Source organism: Leptidea sinapis, chromosome 1 (genome assembly GCF_905404315.1).
Source record: "Leptidea sinapis chromosome 1, ilLepSina1.1, whole genome shotgun sequence".
Classification (NCBI taxonomy): domain Eukaryota; kingdom Metazoa; phylum Arthropoda; class Insecta; order Lepidoptera; family Pieridae; genus Leptidea; species Leptidea sinapis.
Genome location: NC_066265.1, coordinates 24,315,649 through 24,339,643, shown reverse-complemented (window position 1 = coordinate 24,339,643; position 23,995 = coordinate 24,315,649). Strand labels below are relative to the sequence as shown.

The window sequence follows — 23,995 nt, the reverse complement described above, 5'->3', positions numbered from 1 at the left end:
AAACGATAGATAAAATGTAAAAAAGGAGAGAAAACAACAATTATTAATGTTGTTGTTAATATTTAACACTACAATATTTATGTTTCTATATAATATGTGTGCCAAAATATTTGAAACAGAGGATGCGAGAGAAAAGTGGGCCTTGATGACCAAAGAGATATAAATTATATAATTTATAGAGTTTTCTCGAAGAGTCGTAAACATTTTACATTTACTGTTTTAACTATTTTTGTATTCTATCAAATGATAATCTTCACGCTTGTTAGAATAAAATGATTAATTTGTTATTCAAACCGTTTCAAATTCTCGTCACTTATTGCTAGAAGAATATAATTGCGAACCGAACTACTTAATACTACTACGATATAGACTACATTATTTTGAAGTGAAATTTAGAAGTGTTGGTCATAGTGGTTAAATACCATGAAATTCCAACACCATGAAATCGCTAACGTCTGTTATAAAGCCCTCGTGCTATTGAATACAATGATCTTCAAAATCACAGAACCTCGGATCACAAACCAGGGCCCCTCAGTTCATAGCAATTGTATTATTACGGTTTTGATTTTGTGATTGTTTTTAACTATAATAATATGACAATATCTGATGGTATCTTAGTGTTGTTTTATGACAATAAGGGACGAGACTAGCAGGACGTTCAGCTGATAGTAATTGATACGCCCTGCCCATTACAATGCAGTGCCGCTCGGGATTCTAGAATAACACAAAAATTCTAATCGGCACTACAATTGCGCTCATCACCTTGAGATAAAAGATGTTAAGTCTTATTTGCCCAGTAATCCCACTAGCCACGGCACCCTCGATCGAAACGTTGGGGCTCCCATAACCTATCCGGCATCCTGTTCAAAAGAGCCTCCCACTGGTAAATGGTGTTTTGGGGTACTTACATTTTACTGTGCTTTGTAACCATTTCCTTCATTTCAAAGGTATTTATTTATTTTTGTGCTGGTTTAAAAACAATATTAATACTTAGATAAGACAACCTATTCGTGTGAAAGTTAATAACTAGTACAAGTAGAAGTGAGATGTCCTTAAAAGTTATAATTTCAATTGAATCCGATGTTTCATAGTCATGTTTCAAATTATTAGCAAGAAAAATATACTTGAATTATAATATAATAGCACGACTACGATTTCATCTTTTATATTTTCATAATGAAATTCGCAACGCGTAACAAGCATTCGATCGCAATAAATATTCAATTTGAATGTAAATAAATTATGAAAAGTGATCAAATTGATCAGTTAATGCGATTACAATTTCACTCATGTGTATCGTGAGCAAAACATTTAAGGATTGAGTGAAATTCGATTAGCAATCTGTCATACGACGACTCGCGTAGTTTTTGTAATGCTAATGCTAATCGAAATGGAATTAATGCACTCGTTAGACGTTTCGGATGCAATTAAATGCATACTTGTGAGTACCGTTTCGCGCGGTCGCCTCTCTTAGCGACTTTCGAGCGAAATTGCGGTGAAATTTATCAAATGGCGTGCGGCATCGTATTATATGTCCTATATTTGCTGTTTGTTCTAAATACGTTCACAACTTTGTGGTACGATGTACAAGTTTAATTTTCCATTTCATAATCTCCTTGAATGTATTTATTTATTCAATTGTCGCTGCATTTTAACTAGTATTAGTACTGGTAACTGGTTATTTATCAATTTCACTGTCATATTTATCGCCGTTGACCTTTCGAATCTCCATGCGGAAACTTGTTAATATTAAAAAAAAATTATCATAATTCAATGTGACTTCAATTTTTTTATGACAATAAGGGATAAGACGAGCAGGATCTTCAGGTGATGGTAATTGATACGCCCTGCCCATTACAATGCAGCTCCGCTCTGGATTCTTGACAAACCCAAATATTTTGAGCGGCACACTGATTGCGCTTGTCACCTTGAGATATAAGATGTTAAGTCTCACTTGCCCAGTTATTTCACTAGCTGCGGCGCTCTTCAGACCGAAACACACTAATGTTTTACCATTACTGCTTTACGGCAGAAATAGGCGCTGTAATAAATGCATATAGACAAGACAAATCCATTTCAGGTCGCGATAAAAGCTTGTAATTGTAATCCAAACGAATATTTTGAAAGCGAATGTGTCTTTTTTGTTTGTTAAAAACCTACAGACTTCAACTTACCTCATCATTGTGAAATTTACAATTACAGAATGGGACAAAGTGGATTTCATCTCGATATTATAACAGTATCGTACTCCGGATATAATTATCCGAATTCTGTGCGGACGAAATCAAAGAAAGAATTTAGTTTTAACATATTGCCGTCGTCTTTTGTAAAGATATATTTTGACCTACTTACAAATCATTTTTAATGCGACATGTATGGCCTGAAACTATTAATTCGAATGTAGAGTACTTTTGAACTGAGATTTTTTATCTCACTTCCATATAGGAGTATATGTTTAACTTATATAACAATACCGGCATTGTACCATTTATTTTTTTTGTAAATATCTACACTCCAGATTTATTTCAGTGTCTATCCATAATATATAGTATTTTGCATATTACTGCTTTACATATAAAAAATATAATCCTTAATTATTCATAAAAAAAATATTTATTTTCCGCTGAAATTTTTTTTAAATCATAAAACTTTATAAACGAAACTTAAAGTAGCATTGACTGGCGAGATTTTCAATACATTATATAAATTCAACTTGTGTTCAGGTGATTAGGTTTTCCCAATAAGTTGAACCAATACATTTTAATAGAGAAATAAAATCCCGTTATAACGTCGCGACTTTGAATATTCGTAGACGTGACGAACATTTAAATAATATGCAAATATTAAAATAATATGCAGTTTATATGAATTCCATATTCAGATAAGAGAACTAGCAACGTTTTGTATTTTATGTAAATTAGAGCATTTCGATGTACATAATAAAAAGCTGCTATTCATAGTCTCCGAAAGGTAATTGAAATCATTCCTCACGTACCCTACGAGTGAAAATTGTACATACATAGTTATAATACCAGTGGGAGGCTCCTTTGCACCGGATGCCGGCTAGATTATGGGTACAACAGCGCCTATTTCTGCGGTGAAGCAGTACTCTGTAAGCAATAATGTGTTTCGGTCTGAAGGGCGCCGTAGCTAGTGAAATTACTGGGCAAATGAGACTTCAATCTAACATCTTGTCTCAAGGTAACGAGCGCAGTTGTAGTGCCGCTCAGAATTTTTGGATTTTTCAATAATCTTGAGCGGCACTGCATTGTAATGGTCAGGACGTATTAATTACCATCAGCTGAACGTCCTGATCGTCTCGTCCCTTATTTTCATAAAAAAAAATCGTGACTTTAAATAAAGTAGATATACCTTTGAAGGAGACTTAATGAGAAAACTTAGATAAGAAGTCCACTTTCAGTCAAACTTCTACCATCAACTCTCCTTGGTATAGAACACGTAAATATAACAAGATTTCTTTAATTATACGAAAAAATATTGTTATAGCTTATCAAATCAAACTTTTGGATTTTCTCGACATCAAACGTTTCCATTTCAAGCCGCGTTTTTTGGCATTAACAGCCTTTAACGCAGAAATATCTTAATAACGTTTTTCATAGAAAATGAAAACAATGTTTCTTTGAAGCTTAGTAGGCTTAAGAACCAAATAATGTCTTGTAAGGAAGCCAACATCAAGTTGCTATCTTTATCATAAATTTTACAACAAAGTTTCGAACAATTTCCGTGCGTGTAGATTAAGTAATATTAACTAATCGTATTAACGCCCTTTGCAAAGTCCTGTATAAATGATAGTAGAGGAAGTTCTGTGTTCAGGTAGCTTCGAGTGTGATCATAATCAAAACTAGCCCAATTAATTTCAATCTCCACTTGAGATCAACGTCCCTATTCAAAGTTGGGGGAATAAGTCAAGTGTGCATAAAAGTTTAAGCTCGTTTTGTGAAAAGTTCTGAACTTGTGAATATTTATTTTTGTAATACAATTTTATTGTGTTTTCAAATAAACTTTGTAAAGTAGTAAAATTGTATATTTTTTTATTTATTAGTTATAAGATTCAAATTAACAATAATGTTGTTTTTCACCTTTGTTGTTCTATAGCGATTTAAAATAGACAAAATAAAAAATATACTTGGAACAATTTGTCACAGGCGGGAAATTCTGAAAAACTTACCATGTTAGAGAGCAGCTGACGCTGGTGTTTAACGAGTTGGGGGTCTAAGGACTGGATCGGGTAGGCTATGGGTAACGGGATTGGCAACGGAAGCGGCAGTGGCTGCTGCAAGATATACGGCGGACAACAAGCGCACGGCGTCGCGTAGGACACGCACCCAAGCTGCTGCGGGAACAGCGTGCCGACGGCCTCCTTGAGGCCTCGACTGCTTTCTCAAGACCGCATCCACGACCTACTGCCGAGCTATCGACGGTCACATGCACCGCCGACTTCTCGATACCGGCTTCCGGCACCACGAGAGCAGACAACCGGAGCGCGGGAACTCGATCAAAAGTAACACGAAAGTTGTCCGAGGGGCGGGAAGGGTCGGGTGACGGCCGGGAGCGGGAAACTGGACGGTTGGGTGAAGCGAGAGAACGACGCGTAGGACTCGCGAGAGTATGGAGAAAGTGGCGGCGTGCACGGAGCACAAGTCGCCAGGCCGGCGTTTGGCGATGGACTGAGCGAGCGGGCAGGTAAGCGCGGGCTGCGGGGCCTAGGGGCGGGCCTACCTGACTCACCTGGGCGCCTGCGCTGGCTCGCTCAGCCTCCGGACACACGGCCGCCGCGGTCCTAGCTCTAGCAGAGCACCCGACCCGCGCCTTGCAACTAATGCCGGGGTCGCTCGTGTACACACAGCTTATTGCAACAAATTATTAGATTTGTAAAAAGATTTGATTTGAAATAATTTGTAAACATATTAAGCTAAAAGTCTTGCTTTAAAAGATATTCTTAGTAATGATATTCTTGCTTCTTATATTCTTGCCTCATTAAAGCTCAACCCTTTCCGAAGTGGCGGTAATTATAAAAAAAAAAAGAAAACTTTTGACATTCATAAGTGTTTTTTATTTCATTTGATTTGAAATGCACAACTCTTCTCATCTTATTCTACTTTAACATTACCTTTTCTTTTATTTCTTATGTATAACTATAATCCTTAGTTAGAAAAATTATTACCGAATTTAGGAAGAATTTAAATTTATTTAATTCAAGAAGAAAGAATAAACTGTACGTGCTATTTTATATGTTAGCTAAAGTTAAGGGCTCCTTCATAGGTATTGATACTCAATTTTAAAATAAAATGTTAGACAGTATACTAGGACCCACTGAACACTTTTCAAGAAATATATTACAGGTTCTTTGACACAGAAGGCTTACTGTAGTTTAGTAGGAGGACTAGCCGACCAGACAGACGTTGTTCTGTACATAATACTGTTTTTATGAATTTGCCAATAATATTTCATAACATCAAGAATTATTTCGTAAAATATGCGTCCTGTTGTTATAGTGAAATTGTTTCACCGTGTTGTCAAACCGTGCGTCTATAAATTCTCTCATAGAAAATATGTCCATACCAAACAATTATTGGAAATAAAAATAATTATGGGTCCCAAATCCAAAAAAAAAAAACTATCCTATCTCGAGTTGGACTCAACCGCACTCCATGAAGTAATCCCCATTAAAATCCGTTCATTAGTTTAGGAGTTGACTGGGAACAATTATCTGGACACTGGACTTATATAATATATTAAGATAATGAAGCATGGTTCTTGTCTGGTTAATTATATTAAATAGGCTAAGTTATTACATGATTTAAAAGATGGGCTAGGAGTTTCTTATCAGTTCCTCTCCCCGTGCCAGAGCCTCTATACGAACTGATGTAGCTTCAAGACGTTTACCAAGGGTTGTTGCTAAATATATTTATATTTCAATTTCTAATACACGGTAACTACATCTCGTTTCAAAATCCTTTCAGAACGAGTATTACGGAAGCCTTACTTAGATGTAAACTAAAAAGCATTACTTTGGAAATTGTCTCGTTAGTGGACATCAGAGAGACCCCGGAGTAAGCTTCTTGTATACGCTTAAGGACGGTAAGCGCCTTTTAACGTCACACACTATTTACTTTCCAGAAACGAAACATACGAAGAGCGATTCTAAAATGGTTTGTTGACAGAACATGAATCGAGAGCATTATATCTTAGAACTGTTTCAGTCAATAGTACTTTCGATATGAGTTTTGACGCAAAATGCTTTTAAATTCGAAGACATGTTGTTATTTATTATTTTTCTAAGAATAAGATTTTCGAATAGATGGATAATTATTTTATCTCTCATCTCATGTTTATCTCTCTGAGGTATGTTTTCCCTTAGATATTCAACTATAAGGATCAAATTAAATTTGGAAACAAAATTTATGAAATATGTTGGACTCGAACCCACAACGTATCGCTTTCCGTGCGAGCGATCTTTCCCTTGAGCCAACTCTTCGAGTGACGTATCATTGATAAATCTTGTATGCTTTGTTCAACTCTCTGTTTGTGGCTTCATCTACAGGATCTACTTTACAGTTGATAACCTGCTCAACCCCAATATTGGCATATTAGGAAATTGACTTCGGATGTCGCCCTTTCAAATCTAAACAACGCATCGTTCTAAAATTTTGTTTTCAAAATCCCAGAAGTGAGGTTTATCACTTTTAAAAATAACCAATTGTTTATAAGTATCAATCTATATTTTGTTTAACTGCAGGTTATCTTAAAGTTACCTCTATATAATATTTTCAATGTTTATGCCACGGTATATGATAACCTCTGTATAAAATTTGTTTATTTATTATTAAAGAGTGACTTTATTTTAGTTTATTACTTGTACCTTATGAATTGATTGTTTTTAAATTAAATTGAAAAAAGAGGTAGCTATTTTACGACTACGGTACTTCTCGTGCAAGACAAGACAAGTGCGGGACAAGAGACATCTATTTATTTTCTCAAACTAGAAGCTTCAAACAAGCATGTCCTGTTTCTATCTATTTAACGGACAAACTTCAAAAATTTCGATGAAATTTTTATACGTATCTGTGCGAGGCTCAATGACAGTACAGTACTATTGTAGCCCAAGCCTAATGTGGATCATCAACATAATAAATATAGAGACACACTAGCTGACACAACAGACGTTGTTCTGAAGATAATAAATAACATACTTTGTCAATAATATTTCATAACATCAAGAATTATTTCGTAAAATATGCTCCCTGTTGTTATAATGAAATTATTGTTTCACAACAGAACTGTCAAACCGTGCGTCACTAAATTCTCTCATAGAAAATATGTCCATACAGAACAAATACTAGAAATAAAAATAGTTATGCGTCCCAAAACGAAATAAAAATATCTCTCAAGTTGGACTAAACTGCACTCCATGAAGTAAACCCCATTAAAATCCGTTAATTAGTGTAGGAGTTCACTGGAAACAAACATCAGGACACTGGATTTACACATATTAAGATATGTGTGTCTAAATTTAGAATTACTACAAGAAGTAATCCAGTTTTTTATTATTATAAGTACTATTGTTTTTTTTTAAATAAAAAAAGAAAAGATACAAGACGATATGAATAAGAATATTAAAAATATTATCTACACTCAAAGGTGTATGTTTTGTTAAGGTTAACTGATTAAACTCTAGAACTAGTATATTTTTATAAAAGGACTGTATGTTTACAGAATGAAGTATCTTGTTATCGGAATTATAGAGAGAGCCTTTTGTTATGGCTTACTATAATCTAATTAAGACAACGAATTCTACCAAATGTTTATTTATCAAAGTTAAAGTTCCCTTTTATTATATTTTGCTTTGAGAATCATGGATTAAATCCGAAATGGTTGAGCTTCTGAGCATCATTAAACATTATTGTTGAGGTACATAAATATATATACAAACATGTTTATCAAATTCGTAAGAGAAGTAAAAGTAGAGATACTGATTTTAATTCAGTTTATATCCAAGTAGGTAAAGTAATAATAGTGTATTTGTGTTTTCCGGGTAACATTTTGGTGTTGGAACACTTGGCCCGTAGAGCCTAGAGGCGCGCAGAATTTACAAAGTAAGTCTCGCCTTAATAGGGCAGCTGGTAACCCAACTATTAAATATAGTTATAACATCTAATATAGTTGTGAGATTTGTTTTGTTTGAATATACAAATATAATAAAAAAAAATATTTATATTGTCCTAATTTTTTATTTGTACGATATATTCGGAAGTCTAGAGAAAATAGCGTATCTGAGAAGCAAATTCGAGAAATTTGCAATATACTTATTTGGCACTTATTTTTTATAAATCCGTATAAAAGTTCCATAATATGTTAAGTTCTTGTAGTCCAGTTTGCTCGTATCAGCCTCTTTTGTCTCCATACGTTTGTTTCTTTCTTCAACCGGTATCGTATTGTTTATGGATTCCTTTATGCGTGTGATACATTTAATATGAAATTTACTGTACTATAACTACATACATGTGTAATGTGTGATACATTTAATATGAAATTTACTGTACTGTACTATCAGTTCGAAAGAAAATACATTTTAAAAGTTGTCTTCAATGATCTAACAGCGAGTACATAAATACCGTGAATAGTAACTAACGTGTAACTAATATATAATAATATAAAAGAGATATTTTATTGCAGCTAAATACCAAAAAGGTAAGATTCTTTCTTAGTCAATTTATAAAGATTCGCCTACGCTTAGCTGTGTACATAAATTAATGACCATGATTAATTCAAAAAATTCACTTACAATAACAATTGTACTTTATTGTAAAATATCAAAATATGTTAAATGATTTTGTATCGAATTGTTTTGAGGTATAAAGTTGATTGTTGGAAAATATAATATTTTTACCACAGTCCGTACTTGTATGCCTTGCAGCATAGTTCTGTTTTTCGTAACAATACAATTTATTACTAATTATAAATGATATCAAATTATTCTGTAAGCTTTTATTTAATTTATTTTTTTATGCTTTTAACGCATCGATTAGCATCTTTGATATAAATCTTCAATTTTACATTAATAATATTGACTTTCAATTCGGTCAATAAGAAGGAAATGTTTATAAAATATTAAATAATGCCTTTATAATTAAGATTGGTACCTACGTTAAATCGAAATTTGGCAAATGAGAGCTATCAATTCTTAAAGTTGCCGCTTGGCTCATTTAAGATAGGATGAAAAGAAAATAAAAAAATATTTACGTAAACTTATATAAAAGCATTTGTAAACAGTCATAAAATGTTTACAAAAACAATATTACTAGACCATTAACGACAGTTATATTAAAATAATAAATAAGGTTATATAAATTTTAGTCAATGTCGTGGGAATATTATTTATTTTTTACTAGTTACCTCGTTTTAAAGGATTATTACAAGCAAGTCTGCACGTTTGTCGGTTTTTTTTAAATCGTAGTATACCTGTCAACCAAGTTATGTTAGGACAGGATTAAAATAGTCAACCTAACATTTAAATGTTCCATGCTACATTACTGTTTCACGGCAGAAATGGGCGCCGTTGCATCCTGTGCAAAGGAACCTCCCACTTTCATCTCTAATAAAAATCGTTTGGCACGTGACCGTAATTAGAATTTCATACTTTCATGCTCAGATGTAAATAATGTAAGATGTTCAACAGTTTTCTGTATTTAGGTAGTGGCAAGACAATATTAAAGTTTACCGCCTACATAGGCCCCGGTCGTTGACCTTGCGCACGCGCCGCCACGCCGTCTACGGAGTTATGTAATCTGGCCTTAACATTGGCCGGACGCTTGTAGACCTTTTGACATAATACTGTACGATCTTGTACCTAAATAGCACATTGTATTGTTTTTGTCAGTGGTTTACGTGTACTCATGATATCATAATTTTTTATGACAATAAGTGACGAGACGGTACCTTGAGACGTAAGATGTTAAGTCTCATTTGCCCAGTAATTTCACTAACTACAGCGCCATTCAGACCGAAACACAGCACATGCTTACACATTACTGTTTCACGGCGGAAATAGGCGCCGTTGTGGTACCCATAATCTAGCCGACATCCTGTGCAAAGCCTTCCACTGGTAAATAATTGCTACAATATATCTTCCGATATATTGTAGCAATTTGTGGTGTTTTTTTTTTGAAGTGAAAACATCTTTAGCGGCGACGACCACTTTTCTAGGGATGGGTGTAAAATGTTAAACTCGCGTCAGGACTCGTGGCCTGATCGCAAATTCGGAAGACAGTCGTTGAAGATGAAAGATTTATACTTCTAACTAATTATAGTTCGGCTATTTCAACTTAATGATGTCAAAGGACCAGTGTTGGAATCATTGTGATTGCGAAGCCCAAACACCGCGAGGTCGAGGGATGGAATCTCAGCCGTGAAATATACATACAATTTACAGTTTATATTGGATGAAAGTTGATTTTTCTGAAAGATAAACTACTTATATTTAATGTAAAATAATTGTTATAGTTCTGAAATATTAAATTTTTTATGTAATATAAATTGTTATTTTTGTGTACGATAGCGCAATTAATGGCTCTGTCGTAAATCCTACCACACCACAGCTGAATATCTAAGTGTTCCGACAGCCTGGGACTAGATTATGATTATTTTATAGCAATAGCAATGACAGTAAAATATTGTATATTTCATTAAAAAAAGCGAAATTAAAGAATTCTGGGAGAGTTTCTTGCGCCGCTTCTTCTGACTCAGACCGCCATTTGTTTATATTTTCTAACATAAAAAAAAACTAAAGGAATCAATTTGTTTGAGAAAATAAATAACTTTAAAGAAAAAAATTCATATTGTATCAAAGTAATACGTAAGTAAGTACTTTTATACTGATAAATAAAGTAATTCGTGCGTTTTTATTCCCAAACCATTCCAAAATATTCAAACATGCACAACGTTAATGTTAAAGTTTTCACTTCTGCTGGCACTTCCGGAGTGCTACCCATATTTTTTTTTAATTAAATTTGTAAACCAAAAAGAACCTAAGAGTTGAATAAAACATGCCAAGATTTTCGGATTATATGGCAAGCAGACGGTTGGAGCGCTGGGACGTAACCCGAGAGGTGCGGGTTCGAGTCCCGTATCGTCCAAAAATTTTAGTATTGAAATTTAATCTTTCAATGTAAAATGTTTTATAATTAAACTGATACATTAGAATTTATAATCACTACGACAAAGCATAGCTTAATACCAACAGCGAATAAAAACATTCCAAATACTTTTGTATCGAAAAGTTGAAAAAAGTCTGTCATTTCTTTTAAACACAGTCGTAGAGCAAAAGCTTTTAAATTTATTCTTTATTTTTCCTACAATAGTTGAATTAGTGTTTCAATTAAATTTTATCTTTTAGTCATTTTTCTGGCTTAGCTTGTCTTCAAAGAGAGTACTTTTTAATGTGACATTATTATTTTCTCGGAATGTATTTTATTTTAATGAAATGCTTCTCTACGTTCACTTCATTTTTCTGTATTTGCGCATTCAGCTTAACTGTTGCGTACAAGAATTGAAAATAATCAAGTTATTCAATTGCGAATGATTATAACTCAAGTAGTCTGAAGCTAAGTACTATGGAACCGCCATTTTAGTTTATTCAGTTTGGAAAAGTTATATTCCGTCTCTTTTTTATAAGTGACTGTATACACTATACATGTTATCATGAATAGAAGTTAGTATTTTTATGAAAATGGTAAAATAATGAAGCATTCTTTCAAAAATACAGCTAATAAACAGTTGTTATTTTTGTACGCCTGACTTTGAAACTGACGATTATCACATGAGATTTTGGAGTATGAAGAAGCTAGGTTTTTGACATGTAAAAAAAACATTATAGTACGTAAATTTCATGTTTTCACTAACCGTGCCGCAGCAGTCCTAGTGACGTCACAACGCGAGAAGCACAGTTAATGTGAACGGGCTGTAAATTCGTAGATAAAATAAAACAAATTAATAACCAAAGAGGATGTAAATACAACGTAATGAGAGGCGGGACTGCCCAAGTAAAAATAGAAATTTAGTTTAGTATGAAACGTGCAGTGATTTGACATACGCTTTAAATAGTAGTAATTACAGTATCGCGATTCGCCATGTAGTATAATCCGGCTAAGTTTGAAAGCGAACAGTTGCGTAAAACGTAGTGGATTTCTGCTATCTCCGTCATCTGTCAATGACTGCACGTTTTATACAATCGAGTGAATCGCTTTTTTCTTAGAGAGTTTCGCTAGCCTGCAATATATATAACATATATACAAATTTGCATAATAACGGACAAGCCAAGGCAAAACATTGTTCTCCGTTATGAAATCATCCGGAAATTTACTTATTAAAGCAAGCTAATAGATAAATCGAGGCAAAAAATTCAAAAGGCACTGTTTCAATGGTTGCTCATGGCATTTACGCTTAGGTGAGTCCCCTAGAGATACATGTGCACTTTTTATGCTCTTATAGTTAGTGATATATGTGCAGTGTATTAAATCTAAGGAAATCTACACAAGAGAAAATCCATTCGAAAAGATAAAGGTATATTTTCGGGCTTCGTACTTGAAAAAAAAAAGAATTACTTCGTTGTTTTTCTTTTTGTTAGTCCATTTGTTGTTTTTTTAATTCCCAAAATAAAAATACGATTTTTTAAACATTTTTTTATGAAAGTCAGGGACGAGACGAGCAGGACGTTCAGCTGACGGTAATTGATACACCCTACCCATTACAATGCAGTGCCGCTGAGGATTATTAAGCGGCACAATTGCGCTCGTTACCTTGAGAACTTGAAAAGAGATTTTAAGTCTCATTTGCCCAGTAATTTAACTACTACGGCGCCCTTCAGACCAAACCACAGTAATGCTTACACATTACAAAAAGGCACCGTTGTGGTACCCATAATCTAGCCGGCATCCGGTGCAAAGGAGCCTGCCATTGGTAAGCTTTCTAACACACTATTTAGATCGTATAACGCAAACTCAAGCAACAGTAAAGGAATTAATCTGAAGATTTTTGTTTGTTGTAAGCAAGATAGTATTACAAGATTTTTGGAATATTATTTGTAAGCCCCATCAACCTTTTATTGTACCACTTTTCTCAAATTAATATATCGATTATATTTCATTCATATTATGTTTTATTAATTAGTATATAGTAATTCTATTGGAACCCATGATTTTAAACTATTAGATGAAATAACTAAAATATATTCTAATAAAAATAATAAAAAGAGATGAAGTGTCATTAAATAGTTGTGTGTAAGGCCCCTAAGAGGTAACAAGAGAACCGGTTTGATAGTTAATGCAAGGTGATCTAAGTTCGTGTCTAGCACATGTCGTGACGTCACCTTCAATTATTAAAACCAATGAATGCAAAGTTTAATCACCTCTGCGAATGAGGAGCTTTGAATTATATTAGTTTTTATTGTAATGTATCATTTCACATTAAAGGCTTCCGGTACGAATGTTCAGCGGTCTTATTGAAGTTATTTCGGGCTAGAATTCAAATTCATATTTGGTTAAGTGATACAAAGTAAATTCATATCTTTACTAGCTGTCCCCACAGACGCTGTTCTGTGAATAGAAAATAAAATAAGATGTAAAAATTCGGGAATAATGCAAAGATCATAGGAAATAAGTTGTCATTATTTAATTAGTTAAAAATGAAACAATGGATATAGTATGTTACCTTTACAAGATAAACATATGCCATCGCGGATTTTATAAGATACACGGACATATATAAGATACACAATTCTACTATACATTATTTTGTTATATCTAAAATGCCTTGGACAACGTTTTCGTTGAAAGCTCCCAGTCGGCTTATTTTTTTCCGACACCTCCAACAAATATCGTTAATTTATACAAACTTGTAAACAAAAACTTAACAAGTTATATACTAAAGCCTTCCTCGAGAACCACGCTATCCATTGGTGAAAGCAACATGAAAATCGGTTTAGTACTTTTTGAATTTATCGCGAACAGACAGAAACACAAATGCGGCGGAGAACTTTGATGTTTAATATTATGTAGTTTATATCTTTATATATAAAAAATGTAAATATAAAATAACCTTGTTTGTTTGAGATGTATTGCGATACTGCTGAACCGATTTTAGTTAAATTTTGCACACTGTGTGCAGTTTGAACCAATTATAGAGATAGGATAGTCTTAGATAATTATACGTCTAGATAGAGTCTCTTGCTGTTAGACAACCGATAAAAATACACCAGGAATATTAGTTTAGTGTGCATTACAAGGTACGTCTTACACTCGAGATTTGTATGATACTTTGTGTTAGTTTGCGTGAATTGCATAAAATAGAGGTTAATTGTCATCCTCAATTTTTTTGACAATTTCACAGCTGTCATATACTATCTAGACGTATAAATGATCTAAGAGGATAGTTTTCATTTCGATTGACTCTTAATATTTTTTAATTTCAAATTAAATTTCTGTATAAATAATTGCATGTGATAAATTTTTGACGCACTGTGCAACAGTTCTGCCGTGACATAATTTCATTACATGACGGAGGGAAATGATGCGATCATTGATTGAAATTAACAAAAAAGTACAGCGTTCAACAGCTAGTTAATTATTATGTATGTTTAAGTATTAATTTTACATATAAATAAAATATTAAAATATCTTATGGTGAAAATTCAAAGGACAATATCAAATGAAATAATCTTTTGTGTCATCAAATAAATAATTAAGATAATCGGTGATCTAAACAATAAGATAACAAAGTCCAAAGATAGTCCATTATCTTTCTATTGAATTAATATTTGACGTTACTTTAAGGCTCCATTTGTATTTCAACGATCTCTGAGTTATGTTTAATTGACCTTAATCATCTTGCAATCAAATACTCAACCCCGGTTCTCAAAGTTATCCTGTCAAAATTGTGAAATTTCGCAGAATAAATAAAGGACTTGTCCGTAAGACGTGGTCTTTCAATATTTTTATTTCTTAAATTTTATAATTGAAGTTTTTTACATTTAGGCCTCCCAATTTGATGATTTAAATAATTTTAAACACCTGCGATTTCACAAAAATTAATTTTGAAAATCACCATCACTAATATCTAAAATTTTAATTTTTTATGATTATTTTAGTATGTATTCGATGAATTTATTGTTTTTCTATATAATAAATTCACTCGATTATTTTCAGTCATATTAATGTTTTTATTTCATTTAAAAATAAATTAACATCCTTTTTGTATGTATCGCATTTGTACATCCTACACTATTATATATTATTATTATTAAATAAATATTATTTTATAAATAAAAATAACTATAAGTCATCGATAAAAAAGTACTTTTTACAAAATCCTTCATTAATATAATTTTATCTGCGGTAACCTAAGTAGACAACTAATTTGTAATTACTAACATTTAGTTGATAATTATTTTTTATATTACATTTTATTGATTTCTATACTACTTTGTTTAAAATAAGATCTTGTAATAACTGTATTTATTGAAAATTATTTTTCTTTTCTTTTTAAATATTATGTAATTTAATTTTAAGCGGCTTCACACACAGATAAGCTTCCTAAAGTTTAAGTGAGTGTTATTATATTGTAAGCTATAACTACATTGTATTTTAAATAAATATTAAAAAAAAATATTCTTTGGCAATAAAGTCACAGATAATTATTATTTATTTCCAAAGTTATATTTTTCAAGTGTCAGTCAAGAATGTCAAGTTGAGAGTAGGTCTCTGTCACAACCGTATATAGAAGATGAACACTCTTCTATCTAAACTTTTTGCTATTCAATTATGACGCCTAAATGATATTAATCGTAATGTGTTCATTGTACTTCTATTAATTTCATTCAATGGATTAAGTAACTTATCATTGGAGTCTTTCAGAAGCTTTTCAAACAACTTTAAGGGAAAGCCGACGAAAGTATATATTATATTCTTGATAATGTAATGGATGTACATGAACATAGGCACACAAGTGAATTTTCTAGACCATGCTAAACTTATAGTGCCTACTACTCGGCTAAGTCGAGTTAGTAAGTCTTTTTGGGGCGTTGTTTATGCTTTTACAGCAAGATCCCATAGAATATTTAAAACAAATGTATAACGCAATTCAAAAGAATTCTTAAAAAACTCTTGTTTGGTAAAGGCTTCTGTAACATAAATGACTTTCTTAATGATACCCCTGTTTGGAATAGAGCGAGCGTCCGCGATTTTACATAGTAACCATATTTTTATAAAAAAAAAGAAGCCCGCTAAGTTTATTGCGCCCGTTCTTCTCAGGTCTGACGCATTCCCTTTGGAATGGGTGGTAGTTTTTGACTTTCAATAAGTGATTTTATTTTGGATAATAATATGTGAATTTGAATTTGAATTTCAAAATACATTACGTTTGATTATTAGTTTATGAGAAAAATTCTTCCTTGCGGACAGAAGAACTGTTACTATTACTATATGTATTTATTTAGAGTTATCACAATTTATATTACAGCTCTGTACTATTATGTTATATAAAAATTATGATCTAGCGTATAACTTGCATCTGAAAGTAGAAAGCACCCTTTTGAACTGACTACTAATATCACCTGACCCCTCGACGAAACATAAACGTAATGAATTTATAAATTATTTAACACTTACCCACCTCATACGCGTCATTAAGAGGGACTGCTTTCGGACCACACAAGTTTTGTGAATAAATTTTCATACAAACAGAATAAAGTATCTTCATCTTATGCTGCAGATTGGCTTGCGTTTTGGAATTTCAAACATTTCAAATAAATTAAAAACAGACAAGATAGAGTTATCATAGACATAAAGTTCATTCATAAAGATCCTCCACAGGAACTTCTAAAATATAAGATATTTGTTTAAAGATAAAATATCTGCACCACGTTACAAATGAAATTGTTATTTAAAACGCTAATAATTATGTTTCGCATAAAACAATATTTAAAAAGAACAAAATCTGGGTATAAAAAAACTCATTCCAAGAGCATTCATTTGCTTAAGCAACCTAGTTCTTTGAAAACCTCACTCTGGAGAAATGATACATATTATCCAAATGAGGTGAGAATACCAGTGGGAGGCTCCTTTGCACAGGTTGCTGGCTAGATTGTAGGTACCACAACGGTGCCTATTTCTGCTGTGAAGCAGTAATGTGAAAGCATTATTTTCATCATTTCTTATCTTCAGATCAACGTCCTGATCGTCTCGTCGCTTATAGTCATAAAAAAAATATATCGAAGTTTGTGGCAATTCATGCGAAGGAAGTATTCGGTGGTATTAAACAGTTCTAAGGAACACTCCCCATGATAAATATGGTAGAAGACACATAATGAACGTCTTAACGCAACGCCAAGTGATCGAGCTGTTCATCGACCACTGCATCGCCGCCAATTCCAGCAGCTGTACGTTGCACGTGGTTAACTGGCTAGAGCTGTTGATTCAATCATATTCGTCGAGACCGCGGAAACAATCCTCAACCTTGACCACACAAGTAATAAAAAAACAGTTACATTGCACGTAACTTCCTCGCTATTTAAAATCGATTACAATGCTAACAGTTAATATTTTTTTATGAAAATAAGAGACGAGTTGAGCAGGACGTTCAGCTGATGGTAATTGATACGCCATGCCCATTACAATGCAGTGCCGCTCAGGATTCTTGAAAAACCCAAAAATTCTGAGTTCACTACAATTGCGCTCGTCACTTTGAGACTTAAGATGTTAAGTCTCATTTGCCCAGTAATTTCACTAGCTACGGCACCCTCAGACCAAAACACAGTCATGTTTACACATTACTGCTTCACGACGGAAATAGGCACCGCTGTGGTACCCATGATCCAGCCGGCATCCTTCGCAATGGAGCCTTCCACTGGTATTATCCACTTATGTAGTATATCAAGTTTTAAAAATAATAGTTTTACAAGAAAACATTCGTTTTAAAGACTTAATCCGCGGCTATCCCGTTCACAGACACTGCAAAATCAAGATTAAAATTTCAATATTTAATCTGTCATATTTGATTCAGCTCATTATTTCTCAAGAGTGGACGTTTGTTACATGCTTAAATATTTGTGAATCCAAGTAACGTATTATTTATTTGAACACAAGTTTAAATATTCACCGGTTCAGTGACTAGGATCAGGGATCAAGAGTCGGGAACCTTCGTCATTTGTTAGTGAACATAAATTTGCGAGTGACAGGTGTGATGTTGTCCGCAAAACTTTTGGATCTAACTTAACCTGTCTTAATATTATTACTATGTTCATGTATCTAGAATTGTATTCAGAAGCCGCGGTGGTGCAATATCTAGTAACCGTTGACAAACACCATGGGGCCTCCGATTCGGTCTTCGCCCGCCACGCACCTTTAAGAGTTATCATGTATCTAGAATCGTATTCAGAAGCTTCGGTGGTGCAATAGGTAGCAACAGTTGACTCGCGCACTGGAGTCCTCAATTCGATCCTCACGCACCATACACCTTGTAGAATTATCATGTATCTAGAATTGTTTTCAGAAGCTTCGGTGTTGTAATACGCAGCAACCGTTGACTAACACCATGGAACCCTGATTCGAACCTCGCCCGCACGCACCTTTTGGAATTATTATGTATCTCTAAAACTGTATTCAGAAACTTCGGTGGTGCAAACGGAAGCAACAGTACGTTCACAATATGAAGCCCCCGACTCACAGAGATGCAGGATAACACGAGAGTCTACATCGCTCGGACAGATGTCGGGATATGAAAACTCCAATGGACAGCTAAAAGCCCGGACCATGTCTGGGATATGCTAAAAAAGAGACCCACAAGAGACTCTTGAAGACTTTAAAACAAGTATTCTGACTGTGTGGGATAACGATACTTCTACCATAATAGGCACAGAGGCAATACCCGATAATATTGTCTAAGTTTAATTTCGTTTTACTTTCGTCCAAATCAATAAAAACTTTAATAATATACAGTTTTACTTGTTTTTTTGTAAATTACTCTTAAATTCCTTGCGTTAGTAATAATCTCGCTAACGAAAAAATTTACTTTACTGAAAAAAATGCAAATTTTTGTTTTAATTCAAATTTTGTGCCATTGAGATAGTGGCAGAGTGTATCTCAGATGTATTGAAATATGATGAAAAAAAGGTGTATAAAGATGTATTTTACTTTAAGTTACTTTGTTTTTAGAGTATCTTATAATTATACAAATTATAATATATTATATACCAAATTACATCTAAAGCACACACAAATTATAAAGAATAAACCGAGAATAATATATCAGAGAATGTGTTTATTTGTCGTTTAAAGTTCAAAGGCAAGAGAATTAAATATGAATATTTGTTGGAGACCCTCGACAAAATTGTCCAAGGGTTTCAGTGGTTTCTTCATCACTGGCGGTTGTGAACACTGAACTGGTTTGCTTAGGTCCCATCCCGAGGCTTTATTTGTAAGGTTTTGTAAAGCCTTATATCCGAATGAACACGGCCGCTATTTGCTTTGTGACTTCAAAATGTCCTCTTTTGAGTTCACATTGTTATAAGTTTCTTGTGTTTACTTCGGGAACTTTGGGGATTATGCAAGACGATTTTATACTTCAGCTGAAGTTATAAATATATTATTAATGATATTTGATTTAAAATAATTGGTATATTTGAATAATGTTATTAAATAGGTATAATTTTGAAATAGGAATGAATTCCATCTTCGCATGCTGCGTCACAAACTTGGATAACATCCTCATCTGTTGGAGGTATGGTGTTTCTCCACAATGCGGTTTTTAAGAAACTTTCTGCCACGAACAGCCAAACTGTGGAATGGTTACTTGCGTGGAGGATCATATAAATCCGGGTCTGCTGCGCCAATTTTTTAACAATACACTTTAACAAAATATTTTAAAAAACATGTTAGAAAAATAGTCCGTCCGCTGTTACTGTTTTTGTTTATGTTTTTGTTTCATTTCAAAAATGAGTTGCGACGATGTTTTTATCATCTACTAATGTAACATCCCAAAGACCCGGTCTTTCTGTTATCAGTTGTATAAAAAATGAAGTATTTTTCTTATTCCACTCCATCACAAACAAACCAAATAGAATTATCGCTAGCTACGAAAGATAGGTACGTCTTCATTCAGTGAACGCTAGAAAATAATGCGTTAATTTCCCTCCTCGCAGGCGAACGCGGGTGATGTTATCCATTTCTTGCGGTGAACATATATTTTATATTACAAAACTGTTAAGCCACGCCCTTAATCTGCTTATAAAACATGTTTTTGTGTTAACAAATACGAAAACACGGCGGAAAACACGGACGCGGCTTTACACTAAATGGGATTTCAACTAGGCTGGCAACGCTCTGGTGTTGCAGGAGAATAAGGACTGTGGTGATCAATTAAAAATCAGGTAACCAGAATGCTCAATTTTCCTCCTCCTACCCTCCTATATATTGTCTTACAAGTATCGGATGGCGGATTTGATACTTAATTTGTATCTTGGCTGAAAATGTTTCCAGCTTAGTTTGAGATTTACTTTTGCCAATTTCTCGTTCATCAAATTTACGATCAATTAGCGATACAAAACCAGTTATGATTATGTATTCTTAACGCGATTAATCTGTATCCAATCGTGAAATAACTTAAATTTAAAACTCAGCTCTGAAACGTTTAAAGGGTAATTAGCGGCGTTCATTCTAACACTGCGACTGAGTCTAGTTCCGAAGTTCTCCCGATACTTATGCAAATGCACCTCCCTTGAAAGGGATCTTACATTCAAATGCTAACGTATTTTAATTAATCTCAGATTATACCACCATAATTTATACAGCGAAACCACAGCGATACAGGGCGAACTAACAGCACAAAATTTATATTTACTTTTACATATTCATCGCTGTTGCAACCCTTGTCCTCCTGTTCCATAAAAAAAAGAATTATTTAAAAACACAATTAATGTTTTCCAGTTCAAACTAGTTCAGTGTCAGTGCAATTAATTTCAAAGCCTTTGTTAAACGTAATTTCTTGGAGTCACTCATCTGCTCATAATGGTTTTTGCCAAATGGCAGCGTTCTCTTTGACTAGTGAATTTCAGATTTGTACATTAAGCCTTTGCTTGGTAAGTGGAGTTACTGCTGTTTATTTAGCAGCTGGAAAACAAGGAATATTATTATTATCCTGTTATAATATTCACTTTGGACCCTCCCCCAACCCTCTGGCCTCACCGAAAGCTCTTAATGCCAAGTCGGCCTGACCTCGTACCAGCTCCATTAAGCCGTTTATACATTATGTATGAATTTGTTATGCCGTTTGATGTAAAGATGCCTTATCTCAGGTAGTGCGAAGGTTTTATGACGAGTTGTTTGTTTGATGACCACTGTATGATCAGAGGATCTGAAGTTGGATCGTTTGTGGCCACTAATGAGTGCTTGCTACTAATTTGTTTCATAGATCAAAGAGAGGTTACTGAAGCACGGTTTTAACTATGTTTATCTAGATTGTAATTTGTCATTTCCCACCAATAAGTATATATATTAATTTGGGTATTTTAAAAATGGAATTTGTGGCTCCTTATTACTTTATACAGAATAACCGTAATACTGTGTTGAACTGTGTATTTGTTTAAGTAAAAACTCTTTTGGATTTTGCGATTTTTGATTATTTATAAGTCAAAATACAATTTTTTCTCTTCCTAAAAATTTTAAGTACAAATTAACGTAAAACATTTATCCAACCTATTATCCAAAAAAAAACAGTATAAGACTAAGAAATTGAAATTAGCGTAACTTGTGATAAAACATACCAATGGTTGTCAATACTAAGATAAATAATAAATTACCTTCCTTATTTTACAGCGAGTGTTCCATGAGAGATTAATCCTCTACGAACGTTTGCTTGCAAATTAATATTCAATACTATTTAAATTGATATCGTTTCATCACGCTCACTACAACAATGGACACACATAAATCAATTATAATTTTTTATGACAATAAGGGACGAATAAGTGGAACAGGACTTTCAGCTGATGGTAATTCATAGACCCTGCCTATTACAATACAGTGCCGCTCAGGATTCTAGAAAAATCCAAAAATTCTGAGTGGGACTACAGTTGCGCTCATCTCCTTGAGACATAATATGTTAAGTCTCATTTGCGCAGTGATTTCGCTAGCTATGGCGCCCTTCAGACCGAATGCTTACAAATTACTGCTTCACGGCAGAAATAAGCGCCATTGTGGTACTCATAATTTATCCGGCATCCTGTGCAAAGGAGCCTCCCACTGCTAAAATTTCTGAAATAAGCTCAGAAAAACTGGGTCCAAATTCTAAATATCATTGTTATTGTTATCTTTTGTTTTATTAATATCTTCATGATTTTTTTAAAAGAATTCGGTCCCTCATGTCTGAGGATCTTCTTCCACCGGTTTTGGTCCAGCGCGTCTCTTACAACCGTAGAGAATGAGGAGTCTTCAAGAATAGAATATTTCATAAATTACATTTATGTACAGAATCGATGGGCTATAGTTTTATTCATATAAAAGATAAGAGAAAATGATTAGTTCTCTATACATTGTCACATAGGCGCAACTAATATTAGGTTAATATTTAACTCGAACTTTCGTATCCCGGAGGCAAAGCTTCATTAGAGCTTGAAGCAATAAGCCTTAAAGTCCCGCGTTGATCATTTCGTAGAATATTTCCTACTACTAATAAGACATTTTATAAAAGCTCCAGGAATACGGGGAACTATGTTAATAAATAGAGCTTTAAATAAGCTTACTCATTATCCACAATAGTTCATGTTTGTTTGAAATTTAATAGAGTTTCAGGATGAAACATTTATTATATTTCATAACAAAGAGAGTTACTAAGTTTTATATTCAATTAGGCTTTTTTCTATCGTCGTTACAAACAATGCTGGCCGTAAAGTTGTCAGAATTTAAAAACTATTTTGTTAATTTTTCTGTATTTGAAATTTGTTTATCTTGTAAATAAATCTACGAAATGATCCCACCATTTGAATACATTATCGAAACTGTCGTTGAATCATTACGGACACTCACCATGGAGTTCGTGCGTTCGAATCCCGCATCGTTCATAAAATTTTGTTTTTCAAATTTTATTTGTCATGTGTAACTTTAATCGACGCTTTATAAGGTCAGCAACTCTCATGTCAATCCTGTAGTCTTACAGGAGAGTAGGATTTTAAGGAAAACATAATTCATAGATTGTATCACTAGCATGTTTATATATTCAAAACCACGTACTGTTAAAACTATAGAGGCTGCCAATGCTGAAAATGCCAGAATCCGCCAAAATATCGTAATAAAAAGCACATTCCCTTAATCAAATTGTGAAAAAGAGTTGAAACAAACGTTTACTGTAAAAGGCACTGTAGTATCCTCATTACTGATTTAAAAAAAATGTTTAATTAAACATACATATATGGTTATGGTTTATAAAGTGGCTTTGGTACAGTTCAGTGCAGCTCTGTTTCACTGCGACCAAAGTGAGTTATTGTGTTAGCCACTGTTAACTTTAACTCACTGCTAAGATTTATTCTTTTTATGAATATTATTATATCTCTTGCAGTGAGGTGACGTATCTCAAGTGGTTGATGAATTGGACTTCCCAAAGAGATGCTACGTTTATGCATTAAAGGACCACATTCAAAGAGAATGTGTAACAGGGTTTTATCTACATAATACAGAACCTGCACGCTCTGCAATCTCTGAGGCCTAGGATTGAGAGATTGTTTAATCTGCAGTGCTCCGTTAGTATTCTGGTAAGAATGCGTAAATTTTCCCTGCTTAACCCTAGTACCTCATGCGCAGCCTTCTTGGTGAACATACATACATCTAGCAAAATTAAATACTTATTAAAAAAACTTCTGAATTGGTCGGAAAAGTTCGACACGTTCGTCATCCTGTGTCATTCATGGCTTGGAGTGAGCCATAGGTTTGAC

General features: G+C 33.7%; 1 protein-coding gene across 6 annotated transcripts in view; it reads right to left on the bottom strand.

Annotated features, from left to right (window-relative positions):
- The window catches only part of LOC126969419 (polypyrimidine tract-binding protein 2), a 583,624-nt gene that overhangs the window by 237,096 nt on the left and 322,533 nt on the right, over positions 1-23,995 (bottom strand). For 2 of the 6 annotated variants that reach the window (XM_050814844.1, XM_050814868.1), the window contains exon 1: positions 4,190-4,678. The exons of the other annotated variants lie outside the window; for them this stretch is intronic. In XM_050814844.1, the coding sequence (XP_050670801.1) occupies positions 4,190-4,192 (3 nt within the window). In that variant the 5' untranslated portion in view covers positions 4,193-4,678. Of the gene's footprint in view, positions 1-4,189; positions 4,679-23,995 lie in introns of those variants that run through there. 6 annotated transcript variants of the gene reach the window in all.